At 36.3% G+C, this 22,520-nt stretch overlaps 2 protein-coding genes across 19 annotated transcripts in view; both read left to right on the forward strand.

Annotated features, from left to right (window-relative positions):
• LOC117328701 (amino acid transporter AVT3B-like) overlaps positions 1-22,189 on the forward strand; it is a 33,291-nt gene extending 11,102 nt beyond the window's left edge. Inside the window, exons 10-23 of one of the 18 annotated variants that reach the window (XM_033886195.1) lie at positions 4,321-4,390; positions 5,027-5,091; positions 6,371-6,437; positions 6,804-6,852; positions 8,917-8,985; positions 11,787-11,860; positions 12,115-12,266; positions 12,730-12,789; positions 13,779-16,366; positions 16,616-16,705; positions 17,050-17,199; positions 18,248-18,307; positions 18,428-18,682; positions 20,384-22,189. In XM_033886195.1, coding sequence (XP_033742086.1) covers positions 4,321-4,390; positions 5,027-5,091; positions 6,371-6,437; positions 6,804-6,852; positions 8,917-8,985; positions 11,787-11,860; positions 12,115-12,266; positions 12,730-12,789; positions 13,779-13,917 — 745 coding nt within the window. In that variant the 3' untranslated portion in view covers positions 13,918-16,366; positions 16,616-16,705; positions 17,050-17,199; ... (1 more) ...; positions 18,428-18,682; positions 20,384-22,189. The other 17 variants (XM_033886196.1, XM_033886197.1, XM_033886194.1 and 14 more) reach the window with 17 other exon arrangements.
• LOC117328703 (MAGE-like protein 2) lies at positions 604-3,041 on the forward strand. The gene has a single exon (XM_033886199.1). It carries the CDS (start codon positions 1,493-1,495, stop codon positions 2,126-2,128), a length of 636 nt encoding a protein of 211 aa, XP_033742090.1. The 5' UTR covers positions 604-1,492; the 3' UTR covers positions 2,129-3,041.
• Positions 22,190-22,520: the final 331 nt, after the last annotated feature.

Consider the following 22,520-nt stretch of genomic DNA (forward strand, 5'->3'; position numbering starts at 1 on the left):
TCTGCAGCTGTATTGCAAGTCTTCATCTAATGTAAACAAGCTCTTTGCTACTGAACACACCTCCTACTGCTGTCAACAAGCCTCCTGCTACTGTCAACAAGCCTCCTGCTACTGTAGGCAAGTCCTGCTCTACTGTAGGCATGCCTTCAGCTACTGTAAAGTCCTGATCTACTGTAGACAAGTCCTGATCTACTGTAGGCAAGTCCTGCTCTACTGTAGACAAGTCCTGCTCTACTGTAGGCAAGTCCTGATCTACTGTAGGCAAGTCCTGATCTACTGTAGACAAGTCCTGCTCTACTGTAGGCAAGTCCTGCTCTACTGTAGACAAGTCCTGCTCTACTGTAGGCAAGTCCTGATCTACTGAAGGCAAGTCCTGATCTACTGTAGGCAAGTCCTGATCTACTGTAGACAAGTCCTGCTACTGTAGACAAGTCCTGCTCTACTGTAGGCAAGTCCTGATCTACTGTAGGTAAGTCCTGCTCTACTGTAGGTAAGTCCTGATCTACTGTAGGTAAGTCCTGCTCTACTGTAGACAAGTCCTGATCTACTGTAGGTAAGTCCTGCTCTACTGTAGGTAAGTCCTGATCTACTGTAGGTAAGTCCTGCTCTACTGTAGACAAGTCCTGCTCTACTGTTGACAAGTCCTGATCTACTGTAGGCAAGTCCTGATCTACTGTAGACAAGTCCTGCTACTGTAGACAAGTCCTGCTCTACTGTAGACAAGTCCTGATCTACTGTAGACAAGTCCTGCTCTACTGTAGGCAAGTCCTGATCTACTGTAGACAAGTCCTGATCTACTGTAGGCAAGTCCTGATCTACTGTAGACAAGTCCTGCTCTACTGTAGACAAGTCCTGATCTACTGTAGGCAAGTCCTGCTCTACTGTAGGCATGCCTTCAGCTTCTGTAAATGAAACTTCTGCTAATGTATGTGAGGTTTAAGCTCTCAAATGCTGCTGATGAGCTCTTCAGCTACTGCAGGTGCTACTGTAATTGAGCCTTCTGCTACTTAAGGTGAAGCTCTCTGCTACTGTAAACGAGCCTTCTGCTACTGTAGGTGAAGCTCTCTGCTACTGTAAATGAGCCTTCTGCTACTTAAGGTGAAGCTCTCTACTACTGTAATTGAGCCTTCTGCTACTTAAGGTGAAGCTCTCTGCTACTGTAACTGAGCCTTCTGCTACTGTAGGTGAAGCTCTCTGCTACTGTAAATGAGCCTTCTACTGCTGTAGAAGAGTCCTGCTACAGCATGCTACTGTAGAGGATCATGTCCTCCTACTATAGAGGATCGTGTCCTCCTACTATAGAGGAGCGTGTCCTCCTACTGTAGAGGATCGTGTCCTGCTACTGTAGAGGATCGTGTCCTCCTACTATAAAGGATTGTGTCCTCCTACTGTAGAGGATCGTGTCCTGCTACTGTAGAGGATCGTGTCCTCCTACTATAGAGGATCGTGTCCTCCTACTATAGAGGATCGTGTCCTCCTACTGTAGAGGATCATGTTCTCCTACTATAGAAGAGCGTCCTACTACTGTAGACAAGGGTCCTGCTACTATAGAGGATCGTGTCCTCCTACTATAGAAGAGCGTCCTACTACTGTAGACCAGCGTTCTGCTACTGTAGTCGAGAGTCCTCCTACTATAGACGAGCGTCCTGCTACTGTAGTCGAGAGTCCTCCTACTATAGACGAGCGTCCTGCTACTGTAGTCGAGAGTCCTCCTACTGTAGACGAGCGTCCTGCTACTGTAGTTGAGAGTCCTCCTACTGTAGACGAGCGTCCTGCTACTGTAGTTGAGAGTCCTCCTACTGTAGACGAGGACCCTGCTACTGTAGTCGAGAGTCCTCCTACTGTAGACGAGCGTCCTGCTACTGTAGTCGAGAGTCCTCCTACTATAGACGAGCGTCCTGCTACTGTAGTCGAGAGTCCTACTGTAGACGAGCGTCCTGCTACTGTAGTCGAGAGTCCTCCTACTGTAGACGAGGACCCTGCTACTGTAGTCGAGATTCCTCCTACTGTAGACGAGGACCCTGCTACTGTAGAGGAGCGTCCTGCTGCTGAAGTGGAGTGTCCTGCTACTGTAGACGAGAGTCCTCCTACTATAGACCAGCGTCCTGCTATTGTAGACCTATTGTAGATGAGCACCCTCCCTCTCTGTTTAAAAAAAAATATCTCTCTTTCTAAAACTGGCTTATAATAGTTAACCTGCTAGTAATTATTGTTTATTGCCTTCAAAATGACATGTATGTATGAAAAGAAACTACCCTCAATTGTAATACATCTAAGCTACTTTCAATGTTATATAATATACTGCTTGTCCCAACTTCTTCTTCCAAATTCTGCAATGTATTTTTCCTGGTTGTTTTCTTTTCAGGTTTTATTTCAGGATACTGTACATAACATGTAACCCATTGATTCTGACACATAACTTAATGTTACTTCAGCTTCTTAAAGAGACTGGGTCTTTGGAATTACTTAGTGAACAGTAGACATATCAAAAAAAATCAACAAAACTATTATTTTTTTTAGCATTTCAGTATTAAAGTATTTACTATTTTTGACATTCAACTTATCTAGCAGGCTGGATCTTTTAAACACAACCAAAAGTTTCCATACTGATATTAAGTTTTTAATAACCTGTACATGTTGATTCAGCAAATTGTGTAGTATAATAATTATAGTTTCTATAAATGTTGTGAATATTGAAATGTTGCCTATTCTTTATCTGTCGGAGGAGACCCAGCCGTCATCAGTCGGTATAGACATATGGTATATATCACACCAGTACAAGTCTGGAGCACTTTTGGTTCAATTCTCTCTCTTGCATGTTGATTTTAGAGTATACAGGTGGATTAACACTACAATGAAACAGAATCAGTCACACATTTATCACAGCATCATAAATCATGGTGTGTGGGATAGATCAGTTTTAAACAGATGAATTACGTACTTTGATCCACAAGATTCAAATTAAAGTTAAATAAAAAACACCACAGTATATAGTGAACAGGCCTGTACTGATGGATCATTGTTTACTAAGTAATGTTAAAACAGTTGGGGTGGGGGGGGGGAGGTCATTTGGGATGGGTGGGTGGGGTACAGCTCTCTAAGGGGGCTACCTTATGGGGGGGGGGACACATGTCTCGGGGAGGGGGATCACCCTGTTGGGGAATCCGAAGGGGGAGGGGGGGGGTCACCCTTTGCAGGGGGGGGGGGCTGTCTAGTGGGGCTCACCCTATCTGGGGTTGGTGGGAAGACACCTATCTAAGGGGGGTAGGGGTCACCCTGTCTGGGGGATGGGGGTAGAGTCACCCCTGTATGGATGTCTGTCATCATCGGAACAACTCACAAACTTTTGAATGATCAATTTTGATTAAACTACCCAGGAGTGTGAGGGACCATGTGTAGTCTGAAGTGCATGCAGGATTACTTTTCAGAAATTTTGATTGTTACGTTAATTAGGTCACTATACACAAATTGTTTTGTGTAAGGGCCAATAGCATATGGTCAAGTGGTGTAAGTTATTGGTGCCTTTAATTTGAGACTTGTTTCCAGAACCATTACTATGGAAACATACCAGGTTATGGTTTTGATTGGTTAAATGTCAAGTGATTGTCCAATTAGGCTATTGGTCAAAATTAAGTGACACAATAGATGCCATTATGATGGTAAGTGGGGATTTATTTCGCCATTGGTTTACAGTTTTAGTGTGTTATAATATACATGTGAGTGATATTACATTACTGCTTTTGATGTTGATGACAATTTGGTTTACAGCAGGTTGATTATACTTGCACACATCATTTCATTGTTTTTAGGTATTGGTACAGATTCATTAATATTTACTTATCAAAACATGATATCTCCTTAATAAATCAAATTCCTGTTAAATTAATTCTTTTTATATTTTTAAAAATAAATGGTAATAACTACGCAATTTTCTACTTTGAGTTATAATGAATTTTGTGTTTTTTTGTTTTTGTTTTTTTATTGTTATTTTTTTACATCAGTTTGTAAGGAAAATTTATATTATAAGAAAAAAAAAATTGAAGCAATATGCTCTTGACAACATTCTAGAAAAGTATATACATGTATATATATAATCCCACTTATAATGAGACTAATACTGTTAGTAGTACACTAATACTGTTAGTAGTTCACTAATACTGTTAGTAGTACACTAATACTGTTAGTAGTACACTAATACTGTTAGTAGATCACTAATACTGTTAGTAGTACACTAATACTGTTAGTAGTTCACAATACATGTAAATGTGCTACATTCTCAACATTGAAATGCTAACATTAGACTTTTGGATTTTTTTTCAGGATACATCCAAAGAAAATGTCCATCAATGGGTTGCCTTTTTTCCTGGCCATTTCAATATATTGTTATGAAGTAAGTTTTACTTTTAAGACAAAATGTTTGTCTCTGGATGGATGTCATTACAACAGAAAACCTTTCCTAGATTTGACCTAACTCTCAAACTGGAAATTTAGAAAGTGATTTGTTATTGTCTCCATCCTTCATCAGTTTCTGAAATTTCCTGCTTGCAGGCATAAATGTTTTTCAAACATCTGGTTAGGATGTTAAACAATACCAAACCAAGTTACAAGTCAAGGTCACTGTATCTCAGAAAATTGATTTCCACACATTTTATTTATTTAGTTAACCTAACCAAATACATCAGGCTAACTTGAATTTCAAAATCCCCCCCCCCCCCCCCCCCCCCCCCCCCAGTTTTTCATTGATCATGAGTACACTTTTGTATGAACATCATATAGGTCAAGGTCACACTTGCCTTAAATAAGAAATCCATTGCTGTAGAGTACATAGTAACCTGTTCACACTGCAATTTTTTATATTTTTTTTCTAAGTACAGAAAAATTCATAAAATGGTCACAGCAAGTGTTTACTGATCACAAGATGGTGCCTAATTGAAGGTCTGAAGCTAATATCAGGCAAAACGTCAAGAATATTACTACAAGTCTAGTGGCCTTTACCAGTTGTTACAATAGCTCCAATCTGTTTCAGGGGGCTGGTATGATTTTATCATTAGAAAGTTCTTTAGCAGCAGAAGTAAGACATCAATTTAAAAAGTAAGTATATTATGTTAATTTTACTAATTGTTAAAAATGTAAATAAAGTCAAGCTATGTTCGTATTTAATGACAGATCATAGTCCATCATTTCATATGAGAACCCCTCATTCAGTATAATTAGTATGTGATTATAAACGATAATTATATCATTAATTTTTCAAGGTTTTATTATTCATTTCCTATTTAGCTGTCATAAACATCTAGTTTTATCTACTTGTACAAGTAATAAGTCAGCTCTCACTGGAAAAATGCCTTTTAATTACAGGTATTGTATTAGTATCTCGTTAGTACAGTGAGATTTATGTACAGGTACTTTATTAGTATCTCGTTAGTACAGTGAGATTTATGTACAGGTATTTTATTAGTATCTCGTTAGTACAGTGAGATTTATGTACAGGTATTTTATTAGTATCTCGTTAGTACAGTGAGATTTATGTACAGGTATTTTATTAGTATCTCGTTAGTACAGTGAGATTTATTTACAGGTATTTTATTAGTATCTCGTTAGTACAGTGAGATTTATTTACAGGTATTTTATTAGTATCTCGTTAGTACAGTGAGATTTATGTACAGGTATTTTATTAGTATCTCGTTAGTACAGTGAGATTTATGTACAGGTATTTTATTAGTATCTCGTTAGTACAGTGAGATTTATGTACAGGTATTTTATTAGTATCTCGTTAGTACAGTGAGATTTATGTACAGGTATTTTATTAGTATCTCGTTAGTACAGTGAGATTTATGTACAGGTATTTTAATAGTATCTCGTTAGTACAGTAAGATTTATATACAGGTATTTTATTAGTATCTCGTTAGTACAGTGAGATTTATGTACGGATATTTTATTAGTATCTCATAAGTACAGTGAGATATATGTACAGGTATTTTATTAGTATCTCGTTAGTACAGTGAGATTTATGTACAGGTATTTTATTAGTATCTCGTTAGTACAGTGAGATTTATGTACAGGTATTTTATTAGTATCTCGTTAGTACAGTAAGATTTATATACAGGTATTTTATTAGTATCTCGTTAGTACAGTGAGATTTATGTACGGATATTTTATTAGTATCTCATAAGTACAGTGAGATATATGTACAGGTATTTTATTAGTATCTCGTTAGTACAGTGAGATTTATGTACAGATATTTTATTAGTATCTCGTTAGTACAGTGAGATTTATTTACAGGTATTTTATTAGTATCTCGTTAGTACAGTGAGATTTATGTACAGGTATTTTATTAGTATCTCGTTAGTACAGTAAGATCTATTTACAGGTATTTTATTAGTACCATGGTTATTGTGACAAGCATGTATATATCATTTGGAGCCTGCGGGTATCTGGTGAGTACTGTCTTATCAAAGTAGCCAGCAATTCTAACTACAATAAGTGCTAAACTTATCAAAATCGATAAAAAAACAAAACTAAATAATGAAGATAACTTTAAGTAAAGCACTTACAGAAAAAATTGTCAAAGATACACTATTATACTGATCATGACTGACTTCATTGATGTCATACACAGTCAGGTACAATTGTATAAAGGCCTGTACAAAAATTGAAGAAATGGCGTTGATAACATTTTGTCGTAATTATGGACTTCATTTTTTGATCTGATTAATTTTTCAACAAGTGTCTGATATAAATTCTTAATCTTCAGACCCTGTCCATAATGCAGATGTTATCATTTTATATTGTGTCTTTTTCAGTCTTTTGGTAAAGAAACCAATGAAATAATAACACTGAATCTTCCAAAAGGTAGGTAACCTATATACCATATAGATACATAGGTGTCAATGATCTCGTAAACACCACCTCAAATTAATGTACCCTGTATACCATCTAGATACAATTAGGTGTCCATGATCTTAAACACGACCTCAAATTAATGTACCCTATATACCATCTAGATACATAGGTGTCCATGATCCTTAACACGACCTCAAATTAATGTGACCTATATACCATCTAGATACATAGGTGTCCATGATCCTTAACACGACCTCAAATTAATGTGACCTATATACCATCTAGATACATATAGTTGTCCCATAACCCTTATAGGTGTCCATGATCCTTAACACGACCTCAAATTAATGTGACCTATATACCATCTAGATACATAGTTGTCCCATAACCCTTATAGGTGTCCATGATCCTTAACACGACCTCAAATTAATGTGACCTATATACCATCTAGATACACAGGTGTCCATGATCCTAAACACGACCTCAAATTAATGTACCCTATATACCATCTAGATACACAGGTGTCCATGATCCTAAACACAATCTCAAATTAATGTAACATATATACCATCTAGATACATAGGTGTCCATGATCTCATAAACCCCACCTCAAATTAGTGTAACATATATACCATCTAGATACATATTAGGTGTCCATGGTCCTAAACACGACCTCAAATTAATGTAACCTATATACCATCTAGATACACAGGTGTCCATGATCTCATAAACCCCACCTCAAATTAATGTAACATATATACTATCTAGATACATATTAGGTGTCCATGGTCCTAAACACGACCTCAAATTAATGTAACCTATATACCATCTAGATACACAGGTGTCCATGATCTCATAAACCCCACCTCAAATTAATGTAACATATATACTATCTAGATACATATTAGGTGTCCATGGTCCTAAACACCACCTCAAATTAATGTAACATATATACTATCTAGATACACAGGTGTCCATGATCTCATAAACCCCACCTCAAATTAATGTACCCTATATACTATCTAGATACACAGGTGTCCGTGATCCTAAACACCACCTCAAATTAATGTAACATATATACTATCTAGATACACAGGTGTCCATGATCTCGTTAACACAACCTCAAATTAATGTAACCTATATACCATCTAGATACACAGGTGTCCATGATCCTAAACACCACCTCAAATTAATGTAACATATATACTATCTAGATACATAGGTGTCCGTGATCCCCTACACAGTTAATGTAGTCTATATTTATCTATATACCATCTAGATACAAAGGTGTCCGTGATCCCCTACACAGTTAATGTACCCTATATTTATCTATATACTTTGTTTTTTTGTAGGAGATTCTATAGACTTTGCTATGATTGTCAAGTCGTGTCTGTGATCCCCTACACAGTTAATGTAGTCTATATTTATCTATATACCATCTAGATACATAGGTGTCTGTGATCCCCTACACAGTTAATGTAGTCTATATTTACCTATATACCATCTAGATACAAAGGTGTCCGTGATCCCCTACACAGTTAATGTACCCTATATTTACCTATATACTTTGATTTTTGTAGGAGATTCTATAGACTTTGCTATGATTGTCAAGTCGTGTCCGTGATCCCCTACACAGTTAATGTAGTCTATATTTATCTATATACTTTGATTTTTGTAGGAGATTCTATAGACTTTGCTATGATTGTCAAGTCGTGTCCGTGATCCCCTACACAGTTAATGTAGTCTATATTTATCTATATACTTTGTATTTTTGTAGGAGATTCTATAGACTTTGCTATGATTGTCAAGTCGTGTCTGTGATCCCCTACACAGTTAATGTAGTCTATATTTATCTATATACTTTGATTTTTGTAGGAGATTCTATAGACTTTGCTATGATTGTCAAGTCGTGTCTGTGATCCCCTACACAGTTAATGTAGTCTATATTTATCTATATACTTTGATTTTTTGTAGGAGATTCTATAGACTTTGCTATGATTGTCAAGTCGTGTCCGTGATCCCCTACACAGTTAATGTAGTCTATATTTATCTATATACTTTGTATTTTTGTAGGAGATTCTATAGACTTTGCTATGATTGTCAAGTCGTGTCTGTGCCTTGCTTTATTCTTTACCTATCCAGGTAAGTCTTACAATACAACGTTTATCTCCCTTTTATCAATAGTTCCGTAATTGAAGACATATTTGACATTTTATCAAAATCAAACACTGATCTGTTAAACTTTTAAAAAGTAGTAATATAGGTCGTCATATTAACTTTAATTAACAGATCTGGTAGTATTACATATATGTACATTATCAGATATGGTAGTACATGTATTACTTTATCAGATATGGTAGTATTACATTATCAGATATGGTAGTATTACATTAACAGATATGGTAGTACATGTATTACATTATCAGATATGGTAATATTACATTATCAGATATGGTAGTATTACATTATCAGATATGGTAGTATTATATTATCAGATATGGCAGTATTACATTATCAGATATGGTAGTATTACATTAACAGATATGGTAGTATTACATTATCAGATATGGTAGTATTACATTAACAGATATTGTAGTACATGTATTACATTATCAGATATGGTAGTATTACATTATCAGATATGGTAGTATTACATTAACAGATATGGTAGTATTACATTATCAGATATGGTAGTATTACATTATCAGATATGGTAGTATTACATTAACAGATATTGTAGTACATGTATTACATTATCAGATATGGTAGTATTACATTAACAGATATGGTAGTATTACATTATCAGATATGGTTGTATTATATTATCAGATATGGTTGTATTACTTTAACAGATATGGTAGTATTACATTAACAGATATGGTAGTATTACATTATCAGATATGGTAATATTACATTATCAGATATGGTAGTATTACATTAACAGATATGGTAGTATTACGTATGAGATATGGTAGTATTACATTAACAGATATGGTTGTATTACATTATCAGATATGGTAGTATTACATTAACAGATATGGTAGTATTACATTAACAGATATGGTAGTATTACATTATCAGATATGGTAGTATTACATTAACAGATATGGTTGTATTACATAAACAGATATGGTAGTATTACATTATCAGATATGGTAGTATTACATTATCAGATATGGTAGTATTACATTATCAGATATGGTTGTATTACATTAACAGATATGGCAGTATTACATTATCAGATATGGTAGTATTACATTAACAGATATGGCAGTACAATGTATTACATTATCAGATATGGTAGTATTACATTATCAGATATGGTAGTATTACATTATCAGATATGGTTGTATTACATTAACAGATATGGCAGTATTACATTATCAGATATGGTAGTATTACATTAACAGATATGGCAGTACAATGTATTACATTATCAGATATGGTAGTATTACATTAACAGATATGGCAGTATTACATTATCAGATATGGTAGTATTATATTATCAGATATGGTAATATTACGTATCAGATATGGTAGTATTACATTAACAGATATGGCAGTATTACATTATCAGATATGGTAGTATTATATTATCAGATATGGTAATATTACGTATCAGATATGGTTGTATTTCATTAACAGATATGGTTGTATTACATTAACAGATATGGTAGTACATGTATTACATTATCAGATATGGTAGTATTACATTAACAGATATGGTTGTATTACATTAACAGATATGGTAGTATTACATTATCAGATATGGCAGTACATGTATTACATTATCAGATATGGTTGTATTACATTATCAGATATGGCAGTACATGTATTACATTATCAGATATGGTAGTATTACGTTATCAGATATGGTAATATTACATAATCAGATATGGTAGTATTACATTATCAGATATGGTAGTATTACATTAACAGATATGGTAGTATTACATTATCAGATATGGTAGTATTAAATTATCAGATATGGTAGTATTATATTATCAGATATGGTAGTATTACATTAACAGATATGGTAGTATTACATTAACAGATATTGTAGTATTACATTATCAGATATGGTAGTATTACATTATCATATATGGTTGTATTACATTAACAGATATGGTTGTATTACATTATCAGATATGGTAGTATTACATTATCAGATATGGTAGTATTACATTATCAGATATGGTAGTATTACATTAACAGATATGGTAGTATTATATTATCAGATATGGTAGTATTACATTATCAGATATGGTTGTATTACATAAACAGATATGGTAGTATTACATTAACAGATATGGTAGTATTACATTAACAGATATGGCAGTATTACATTAACAGATATGGTTGTATTACATTAACAGATATGGTTGTATTGCATTATCAGATATGGTAATATTACATTATCAGATATGGTAGTATTACATTAACAGATATGGTAGTATTACATTGTCAGATATGGTAGTATTACATTATCATATATGGTTGTATTACATTATCAGATATGGTAATATTACATTATCAGATATAGTAGTACATGTATTACATTAACAGATATGGTAGTATTACATTAACAGATATGGTAGTATTACATTAACAGATATGGTTGTATTACATTAACAGATATGGTTGTATTATATTATCAGATATGGTAGTATTACATTAACAGATATGGTAGTATTACATTAACAGATATGGCAGTATTACATTAACAGATATTGTAGTATTACATTAACATAGTAGTATTACATTAACAGATATGGCAGTATTACATTAACAGATATGGTTGTATTACATTATCAGATATGGTTGTATTACATTATCAGATATAGTAGTATTACATTATCAGATATGTTTAGCTGCTTATTTTTGATACTTTGTGATATTATAATTAATCATCATTCAGTACTTAATTTAAATGTTTATTTCAGTGATGATGTTCCCAGTGATGAAGATATTGGAAGGATATTTATTTGCTGATATAGAAAAACAGATATGGAAGGGGGTAGGTATTACCTTCAACAATAAAGTATTTTATACTAGATTTCGGTTATTCAGCCGAGTACATGTATTTATAAATTGTAAGTAAAATGTATGAACTTGTATGGGACTTTGCTCTCTTTGACTTATTACTTAATAAATCGTTTATAATGTTGAAGATTAAAAAATTGTAAACATGAAGTTGATATACAAGAGTGTTTTAATAATTGCCTTTTGTGTTTGACAGAATGTTATGTTTTAATGGTTGCCTTTTGACAGAATGCCCTTCGTATGTTCATGGTACTGGTAACTGGCTTGACGGTGGTAATTATCCCTAACTTTGCTAACTTGATGGCCTTAGTGGGAGCCACGTGCTGCACCCTACTAGCCTTCATCCTTCCTGGCCTGTTCCATATGTCTATATACAAAGGGTAGGTAGTCCCACACACTCACTAGGGATCTCTAGGTCAAGGCAATTGTTAAGTATTAGAAGGAAAAGTGTTAACTGTTTTTAGACATATATCAGATTCGGTTTTTTTCTCAAACGCAACCACCAAATGTTAAATGACACGGGTTATAGCCTTAGTTTGATAAATATCTGATAAACCTTGTTTTTCACAGTAAAAATAACATTCATGTATTTCATCGTCATTGCATATTCAGGTGCACGTGTAGATTTCTTAATTGAACATTTATATGCATACCTGTACATTAATTTGAATTCACAAATTAGAAATTGATGCACAAATCAAAATTAATCTATTGGCAAGATGCATGATTGCACACATACCATCAGATTTTGATATTGAAAACTGTGTGATTTAATAAGTTTAAAATGTGAAATTTAACACTTCAGAGTTTTGATTAAAAAGCTGTTATATTGTGTTGTTTCAGGTCTCTATCAGTAGGTCAGGTAGTGATGGACTGGACCCTCGTATTCATTGGTGTTGTTGGGTAAGTTCACTTAAATATGTATACATTATAAACAATTACAGGTACACTGCTCTGAAAGCCATCTATTAGAAAAACCTGTCAAAAAAAGCCAACTGTATGTAAGAAAAACCTGTTTATAACAACGACTCGTTTATAAGAAAAACCTGTCTATAGCAACGACTCATTTATACGAAAATCCTGTCTATAAAAGCAAACTGTATGTAAGAAGAACCTGCCTATAAAAACCACCTCTTTCAGTTTCCAATGCAACAGAATTAATTTCATAAAATCTTCATCATATAAAGTTAATGTACCATCTCACTAAGGCTCCTTTGAATGACTTTTATAGACAGGTTCGTTCTACTCCTAATGAGTGACCTTTATGGACAGGTTCATTCTACTCCTAATGAGCGACCTTTATAGACAGGTTCCAATGTGTCTACTCCTTTAAGTGACCTTTATAGACAGGTTCCACTGTCTACTCCTAATGAGTGACCTTCATAGACAGGTTCCACTGTGTCTACTCCTAATGAATGACCTTTATTGGCAGGTTCCACTGTCTTCTCCTAATGAGTGACCTTTATAGACAGGTTTGGCTGTCTTCTCCTAATGAATGACCTTTATTGGCAGGTTTGGCTGTCTTCTCCTAATGAGTGACGTTTATAGACAGGTTTGGCTGTCTTCTCCTAATGAGTGACCTTTATAGACAGGTTTGGCTGTCTTCTCCTAATGAGTGACCTTTATAGACAGGTTTGGCTGTCTTCTCCTAATGAGTGACCTTTATAGACAGGTTTCACTGTCTTCTCCTAATGAGTGACCTTTATTGGCAGGTTCCACTGTGTCTACTCCTAATGAGTGACCTTTATAGACAGACGTCTCTGTGTCTTTCTATTTGGAAGGAATGTAACTCTGTAAACGATGATACACTAAATGTTCTGTTTAATTCTTCGTGTATTGTAGACTCGTTAGGATCTTTACGGTTTGTGTTAACAATGTTATTATCTTTGTAGAACTATTGTGTGTACAGTTGATGCACTGAAGCGACTACAGGAGTCACACCAGTTGGAAGTGGAGGACTTTTCAGCATCCAATATGACAAGTACTACACTCCAATCTGTGCTAAATCCAACATCTACACCCACACCATAGACTAGCACATATGGTTGTTTAAATTATATGGATTTTGATGTTTAAAACTGATCGTGTACAGGGACAACTACAGTAACACCTGTTTATTGATGTGGACCTATATAACAGGTTCGCTATAGACTGAATCAGTTACCGTGAAGCTATTGCTGTAAATGTCACAGTGATGCGCTTGTGATCAGCACCTGTTGCCAGTAGGGGTATCATATTGACATTTAATTATAATTGATCATTATGGTGATAAGCTTTTCTGAGGTAGACTTATTTCAATTAGTCGATAATTTCGTACATGACATATGTTGCGCAGAGTATATGTTAATGAATGCTCTACAGGGTTTGTTATATACATCAAGTATATTGTGATTTGATATGAGTGTTTCAATTCATCGACATTGCTTAACGATATATTTAACATATAATGAGTTGTAATGCAGCGCTCTGAGATAATTACATTTTGATATGATAATTATTATGTGTAAATACTTAGTGTGATGTCTCAAAAACATTACAGTGCTATCACAGCTATACAGGGATTTTTGTAAAATATCTGGTATGGTTTGGACCAAACAGTATTTGATAAAAAATGCCAACCTAATTTTAGCTATATTTATTTAATGAATCTCTATAAGGCTGTCAAAGGAAGATACTTGTTTAATTGATACACATTGTAATGACGCCATGTTTGAGATCCTCACTCAGGTGTTAATCTGTCCTCATTGTTATACCTGATTCTGACTACTGACAGGACTGGACAGAATCACGTGAAATAAGCCTGGTGTAATCCTATATATAGCATTGTTATACCTGATTCTGACTACTGACAGGACTGGACAGAATCACGTGAAATAAGCCAGGTGTAATCCTATGTATAGCATTGTTATACCTGATTCTGACTACTGGCAGGACTGGACAGAATCACGTGAAATAAGCCTGGTGTAATCCTATGTATAGTATCGTACTGATGGTGCATCATGCAGTGTAAACATAGATTAGTAATAGGTTGTATCAGGCTATACATCTAACATATAAGGTTAATAGCAAGAAGAGTTATTTTTTATAATGTCACATAGACAGTTCACTTGATTTTGTATTCCAACATGTTGTATGTAGGAATGAAACAAACAGGCTTCAAGGATTAATACTTTGAGCCTAGGTATTGATGAAAGATTACATTTTATCAGAATGGTATTTTTTGTAGAATCACATGAGATGTTTCTGAGTTATATTTTACAAAATATTTGTATTGATTGGCTCAATCGGTTTGCTATTTGACCTTTATCGTATCACAAAATAGTTTAGTGAATGGTGCTTTGTTGATGTTTCAATTATAATTCATGAATTTGTTCTGGGGTATCATTTTTTTCCTGAAAATTCAGAATGAAATATTTTACCCCAATGTAATATTTTGGGATCATCTGTGTAGATACCTACCTTGTCTTTGTCCTGTTGTTAACTTGTAACTGGTAATAGTCTTTTTACCATCCATTTCAAAGAAATGTGTTTTAGTAATTACATATAACATTTTGCTAACAATTTAAGTTAGAATCAACATGTTTACTTGTCACACTAATAAGCCAGTACACACAGTGTATTTATATTTATTTTCATGAAGAATTGAGATTTTGTCTCAAATACTTTAATATAATATTATATACATATACATATTGTTTTATATTATCAATATTGAAATATCTTCTGGTAAGGTATTTTATAAAACATTACAACGTTGTTATATAGATGATCTAGGGACCACATTTTTAAATGACTGTGTGATTATATTTTATCAAAATGATAAAGAACAGTACTTATGAATATATTTTTATTCTGGACAATATTGGTGGTGAACATTAAGCAACCTCAAAATTCATAATTAGCCTATGTACGTATATGAAATATTTAATTCATAATAAATCATTCAGTTAAGTTAATTATATGAAGTGAACTGAGGTTTGTATATATGAAGAAGATTATATAAGGTCAGCTTGATATTAGTTTTGGATATAAATCAAGATTAAAAGACAGAGTACTTACTACTGATTTGTATTGTTATCAGATTGAGTCTCGTGTCCTACTGGGTGTTATATAACAGGATTAATTTATACCTTTAATTGTGATTATGTACGTGCTTCCTTAACAGACGATTATCCTGGGTACATGTTTAGTGATGGCCTATAAGCCTACCTAACACATTTCATAATGACAAGATAGGCTTCAGTGTTCTGGAATCCTGTTAACTATTGAGACTAAGTACCAACTAGAAAATTTTATTATTTCTGATAAATCATGATAGGACCTGTAATAAAAACGGCCAACATTACTCCAGGGTATCTGTATGTGTTTTGTATTAGATATAGTGTACACGGTAGTGTGTTCTGTGTCAGGAGTGTACAAGGTAGTGTGTTCTGTGTCACGAGTGTACAAGGTAGTGTGTTCTGTGTCACGAGTGTACAAGGTAGTGTGTTCTGTGTCTTCTGTGTCACGAGTGTACAAGGTAGTGTGTTCTGTGTCACGAGTGTACAAGGTAGTGTGTTCTGTGTCACGAGTGTACAAGGTAGTGTGTTCTGTGTCACAAGTCTTCAAGGTAGTGTGTTCTATGTCACAAGTGTTCAAGGTAGTGTGTTCTGTGTCAGGAGTGTACAAGGTAGTGTGTTCTGTGTCAGGAGTGTACAAGGTAGTGTGTTCTGTATCACGAATGCACAAGGTAGTGTGTTCTGTGTCACGAATGCACAAGGTAGTGTGTTCTATGTCACAAGTGTACAAGGTAGTGTGTTCTGTGTCACGAGTGTACAAGGTAGTGTGTACAAGGTAGTGTGTTCTATGTCACGAGTGTACAAGGTAGTGTGTTCTGTGTCACGAGTGTACAAGGTAGTGTGTTCTGTGTCACGAGTGTACACGGTAGTGTATTCTGTGTCACGAGTGTACAAGGTAGTGTGTACTGTGTCACGAGTGTACAAGGTAGTGTATTCTGTGTCACGAGTGTACAAGGTAGTGTGTTCTGTGTCACGAATGTACAAGGTAGTGTGTTCTGTGTCACGAGTGTACACGGTAGTGTGTTCTATGTCACGAGTGTACAAGGTAGTGTGTTCTGTGTCACGAGTGTACAAGATAGTGTGTTCTATGTCACAAGTGTTCAAGGTAGTGTGTTCTATGTCACAAGTGTTCAAGGTAGTGTGTTCTGTGTAACGAGTGTACAAGGTAGTGTGTTCTGTATCACGAATGCACAAGGTAGTGTGTTCTGTGTCAGGAGTGTACAAGGTAGTGTGTTCTGTGTCAGGAGTGTACAAGGTAGTGTGTTCTGTATCACGAATGCACAAGGTAGTGTGTTCTGTGTCACGAATGCACAAGGTAGTGTGTTCTATGTCACAAGTGTACAAGGTAGTGTGTTCTGTGTCACGAGTGTACAAGGTAGTGTGTACAAGGTAGTGTGTTCTATGTCACGAGTGTACAAGGTAGTGTGTTCTGTGTCACGAGTGACAAGGTAGTGTGTTCTGTGTCACGAGTGTACACGGTAGTGTATTCTGTGTCACGAGTGTACAAGGTAGTGTGTACTGTGTCACGAGTGTACAAGGTAGTGTATTCTGTGTCACGAGTGTACAAGGTAGTGTGTTCTGTGTCACGAATGTACAAGGTAGTGTGTTCTGTGTCACGAGTGTACACGGTAGTGTGTTCTATGTCACGAGTGTACAAGGTAGTGTGTTCTGTGTCACGAGTGTACAAGATAGTGTGTTCTATGTCACAAGTGTTCAAGGTAGTGTGTTCTATGTCACAAGTGTTCAAGGTAGTGTGTTCTGTGTCACGAGTGTACAAGGTAGTGTGTTCTGTATCACGAATGCACAAGGTAGTGTGTTCTGTGTCACGAATGCACAAGGTAGTGTGTTCTATGTCACAAGTGTTCAAGGTAGTGTGTTCTGTGTCAGGAGTGTACAAGGTAGTGTGTTCTGTGTCAGGAGTGTACAAGGTAGTGTGTTCTGTGTCACGAGTGTACAAGGTAGTGTGTTCTGTGTCAGGAATACACAAAGTAGTGTGTTCTGTGTCACGAGTGTACAAGGTAGTGTGTTCTGTGTCACGAGTGTACAAGGTAGTGTGTTCTGTGTCACGAGTGTACAAGGTAGTGTGTACTGTGTCACGAGTGTACAAGGTAGTGTGTTCTATGTCACGAGTGTACAAGGTAGTGTGTTCTGTGTCACGAGTGTACAAGGTAGTGTGTTCTGTGTCACGAGTGTACACGGTAGTGTATTCTGTGTCACGAGTGTACAAGGTAGTGTGTACTGTGTCACGAGTGTACAAGGTAGTGTGTTCTGTGTCATTGTGTTCTGTGTCACGAATGTACAAGGTAGTGTGTTCTGTGTCACGAGTGTACAAGGTAGTGTGTTCTGTGTCAGGAGTGTACAAGGTAGTGTGTACTGTGTCACGAGTGTACAAGGTAGTGTGTACTGTGTCACGAGTGTACACGGTAGTGTATTCTGTGTCACGAGTGTACAAGGTAGTGTGTACTGTGTCATGAGTGTACAAGGTAGTGTGTTCTGTGTCATTGTGTTCTGTGTCACGAATGTACAAGGTAGTGTGTTCTGTGTCACGAGTGTACAAGGTAGTGTGTTCTGTGTCAGGAGTGTACAAGGTAGTGTGTTCTGTGTCACGAGTGTACAAGGTAGTGTGTTCTGTGTCACGAGTGTACAAGGTAGTGTGTTCTGTGTCACGAGTGTACAAGGTAGTGTGTTCTATGTCACGAGTGTACAAGGTAGTGTGTTCTGTGTCACGAGTGTACAAGGTAGTGTGTTCTGTGTCAGGAGTGTACAAGGTAGTGTGTTCTGTGTCACGAGTGTACAAGGTAGTGTGTTCTGTGTCAGGAGTGTACAAGGTAGTATGTTCTGTGTCACGAGTGTACACGGTAGTGTGTTCTGTGTCACGAGTGTACACGGTAGTGTGTTCTGTGTCACGAGTGTACACGGTAGTGTGTTCTGTGTCACGAGTGTACAAGGTAGTGTGTTCTATGTCACGAGTGTACAAGGTAGTGTGTTCTGTGTCACGAGTGTACAAGGTAGTGTGTTCTGTGTCACGAGTGTACACGGTAGTGTGTTCTGTGTCACGAGTGTACACGGTAGTGTGTTTTGTGTCACGAGTGTACACGGTAGTGTGTTCTATGTCACGAGTGTACACGGTAGTGTGTTCTGTGTCACGAGTGTACACGGTAGTGTGTTCTGTGTCACGAGTGTACAAGGTAGTGTGTTCTGTGTCACGAGTGTATAAGGTAGTGTGTTCTGTGTCAGGAGTGTACAAGTTAGTGTGTTCTGTGTCACGAGTGTACAAGGTAGTGTGTTCTGTGTCACACGAGTGTATAAGGTAGTGTGTTCTGTGTCACGAGTGTACAAGGTAGTGTGTTCTGTGTCACGAGGGTACAAGGTAGTGTGTTCTGTGTCACGAGTGTACAAGGTAGTGTGTTCTGTGTCACGAGTGTACAAGGTAGTGTGTTCTGTGTCACGAGTGTACAAGGTAGTGTGTTCTGTGTCACGAGTGTACAAGGTAGTGTGTTCTGTGTCACGAGTGTACAAGGTAGTGTGTTCTGTGTCACGAGTGTACAAGGTAGTGTGTTCTGTGTCACGGGTGCTCAAGGTAGTGTGTTCTGTGTCACGAGTGTACAAGGTAGTGTGTTCTGTGTCACGAGTGTACAAGGTAGTGTGTTCTGTGTCACGAGTGTACAAGGTAGTGTGTTCTGTGTCACACGAGTGTATAAGGTAATGTGTTCTCTGTCAGGAGTGTACAAGGTAGTGTGTTCTGTGTCAGGAGTGTACAAGGTAGTGTGTTCTGTGTCACGAGTGTACAAGGTAGTGTGTTCTGTGTCACACGAGTGTATAAGGTAGTGTGTTCTGTGTCAGGAGTGTACAAGGTAGTGTGTTCTGTGTCACGAGTGTACAAGGTAGTGTGTTCTGTGTCACGAGTGTACAAGGTAGTGTGTTCTGTGTCACACGAGTGTATAAGGTAGTGTGTCCTGTGTCACGAGTGTACAAGGTAGTGTGTTCTGTATCACGAGTGTACAAGGTAGTGTGTTCTGTGTCACGAGTGTACAAGGTAGTGTGTTCTATGTCACGAGTGTACAAGGTAGTGTGTTCTGTGTCACAAGTGTACAAGGTAGTGTGTTCTGTGTCAGGAGTGTACAAGGTAGTGTGTTCTGTGTCACGAGTGTACAAGGTAGTGTGTTCTGTGTCACGAGTGTACAAGGTAGTGTGTTCTGTGTCACGAGTGTACAAGGTAGTGTGTACTGTGTCACGAGTGTACAAGGTAGTGTGTTCTGTGTCACGAGTGTACAAGGTAGTGTGTTCTGTGTCACGAATGCTCAAGGTAGTGTGTTCTGTGTCAGGAGTGTACAAGGTAGTGTGTTCTGTGTCACGAATGCTCAAGGTAGTGTGTTCTATGTCATTGTGTTCTGTGTCACGAGTGTACAAGGTAGTGTTCTGTGTCACGAATGCTCAAGGTAGTGTGTTCTGTGTCACGAATGTACAAGGTAGTGTGTTCTGTGTCACGAGTGTACAAGGTAGTGTGTTCTGTGTCACGAATGCTCAAGGTAGTGTGTTCTGTGTCACGAGTGTACAAGGTAGTGTGTTCTGTGTCACGAATGCTCAAGGTAGTGTGTTCTGTGTCATTGTGTTCTGTGTCACGAGTGTACAAGGCAGTGTGTTCTGTGTCACGAATGCTCAAGGTAGCGTGTTCTGTGTCACGAATGCTCAAGGTAGCGTGTTCTGTGTCAGGATTGTACAAGGTAATGTGTTCTGTGTCACGAATGCACAAGGTAGTGTGTTCTATGTCACAAGTGTTCAAGGTAGTGTGTTCTGTGTCACGAATGCACAAGGTAGTGTGTTCTATGTCACAAGTGTTCAAGGTAGTGTGTTCTGTATCACGAAGCACATGCATGTAACATGTGAAATTTATATAAAAACAAAAAGCAGAGGAAATGATTTGATACTTAAATGTAGTTTTCACTTCGAATAGACGATGTTTGAAAGCCAGGCCTTCTTTCATCAATGTTCTCTAACTCAAGGAAACTCAAAGGAAATCGTTATTGGAGTTAACTGATAAATATCTTAGTCCAACTTAACAGAATTAAGGGATTGGTATATATATAATTCATTATATACCTCGGGTATGTAACTTATCTGTTGGACATCAAAGCTATTTTAACAAGTTATAATCTGTAGTTAGCTAGTAGACGGTGAGGGTAATTATATATTTAATTACATTTATTTTTTAAAGAAAATTGTGGACCATCTGAAACTATCTCTGCAACTGCTCTTTTTTTTTTTTTTTTTTTTTATGTTGCTAATTTAATGTAGGAAGTGATCTGATGGAGAAGTGGTCGAATAGAATCATTGATATGCATATATGCTTGGTAGAAAAACCATAAAGGACACGTGTACATCAGGGCATTTTCTAAACCTGAAATAGTGAAGCTTTGTTAGGACAATCAAATGACTATAGGGACATAAAGTAAATAAAACGTATATTCAGTCATGATCCGAGCAGGTCTATGTATAACCATAAAGGTCCATATTCAGTAGTTGTTTTTCTTTTATTGATGATATTTATTATTCTAAACCTTGGGACTCTTCATAACTTGTATGGAATTACCGCAATGAAAAATAAAACGAAGCTTTATTTTGCCGAATGCCTTGATGTACTCACTATATATATTTGTGAATGTGACAGTGGCGAATTTACTTATTACGTTTTACTAGCAGGTGTAAATTTGTTCAAATTTTCGTGAATTTGTAATTTATATGTATATGGCATATAAACTTGCAAATTGTCGAATAATTAGATTTATTTGGAAAAAAGTATAGTATATATAAATCGAAGTTGATAAAAACTATTGTTTGTGTTATTTATTTGGGAGAAGGGTACATATATGGACATGATCTCTATAATTAATGGAACACACGTTCACCCTAAACATACGTGGTGGTTGCATATGGAAAACAAGATTCGTGTAGGAACAGTAATATAAATATGAAGACTAATATAGACTTTCCCTGTATCTGATTCTTTTGACAATGCTGTATCTACATGCATAAACATATGTTATATATACATTGTTAATAAAATATTTTGACATGACACCAGGATGGACTGGCACCGCTATACCGGTGTTGTTAATAATAATGACATGTTTTCTGAGATTTTCCCAACGTATTAGACCATCGGCATGTCTGGCCGCATGACCTTGATGTGAATTAAACGTATGTCTGACCACATGACCTTGATGTGAATTAAACGTATTTCTGATCACATGACCTTGAGTGAAAATTAATCGTATTTCTGATCACATGACCTTGATTGTGAATAAAAAGTACACGGGCAATATTCCTTCACGTGAAAAGGGCAAAAAAGTTTAATTCACATGAAAAAGTTCATGTGAAATTCACATGAAATCCATGTGAAATTCATGTGAATAAATTCACGTGAACTTCACATGGATTTCATGTGAATTTCACATGAATTTCACGTGAAATTAACGTGAAGGAATATTGCCTGTGTAGGTTGAAGGTTATCAGACGTTTTGCATTGTCTGCATGACATGGACTTGTTGATATTAATTAGATGCTGGTGAAAGGGAT

This window comes from Pecten maximus, chromosome 6 (assembly GCF_902652985.1).
Source record: "Pecten maximus chromosome 6, xPecMax1.1, whole genome shotgun sequence".
NCBI classification, from domain to species: domain Eukaryota; kingdom Metazoa; phylum Mollusca; class Bivalvia; order Pectinida; family Pectinidae; genus Pecten; species Pecten maximus.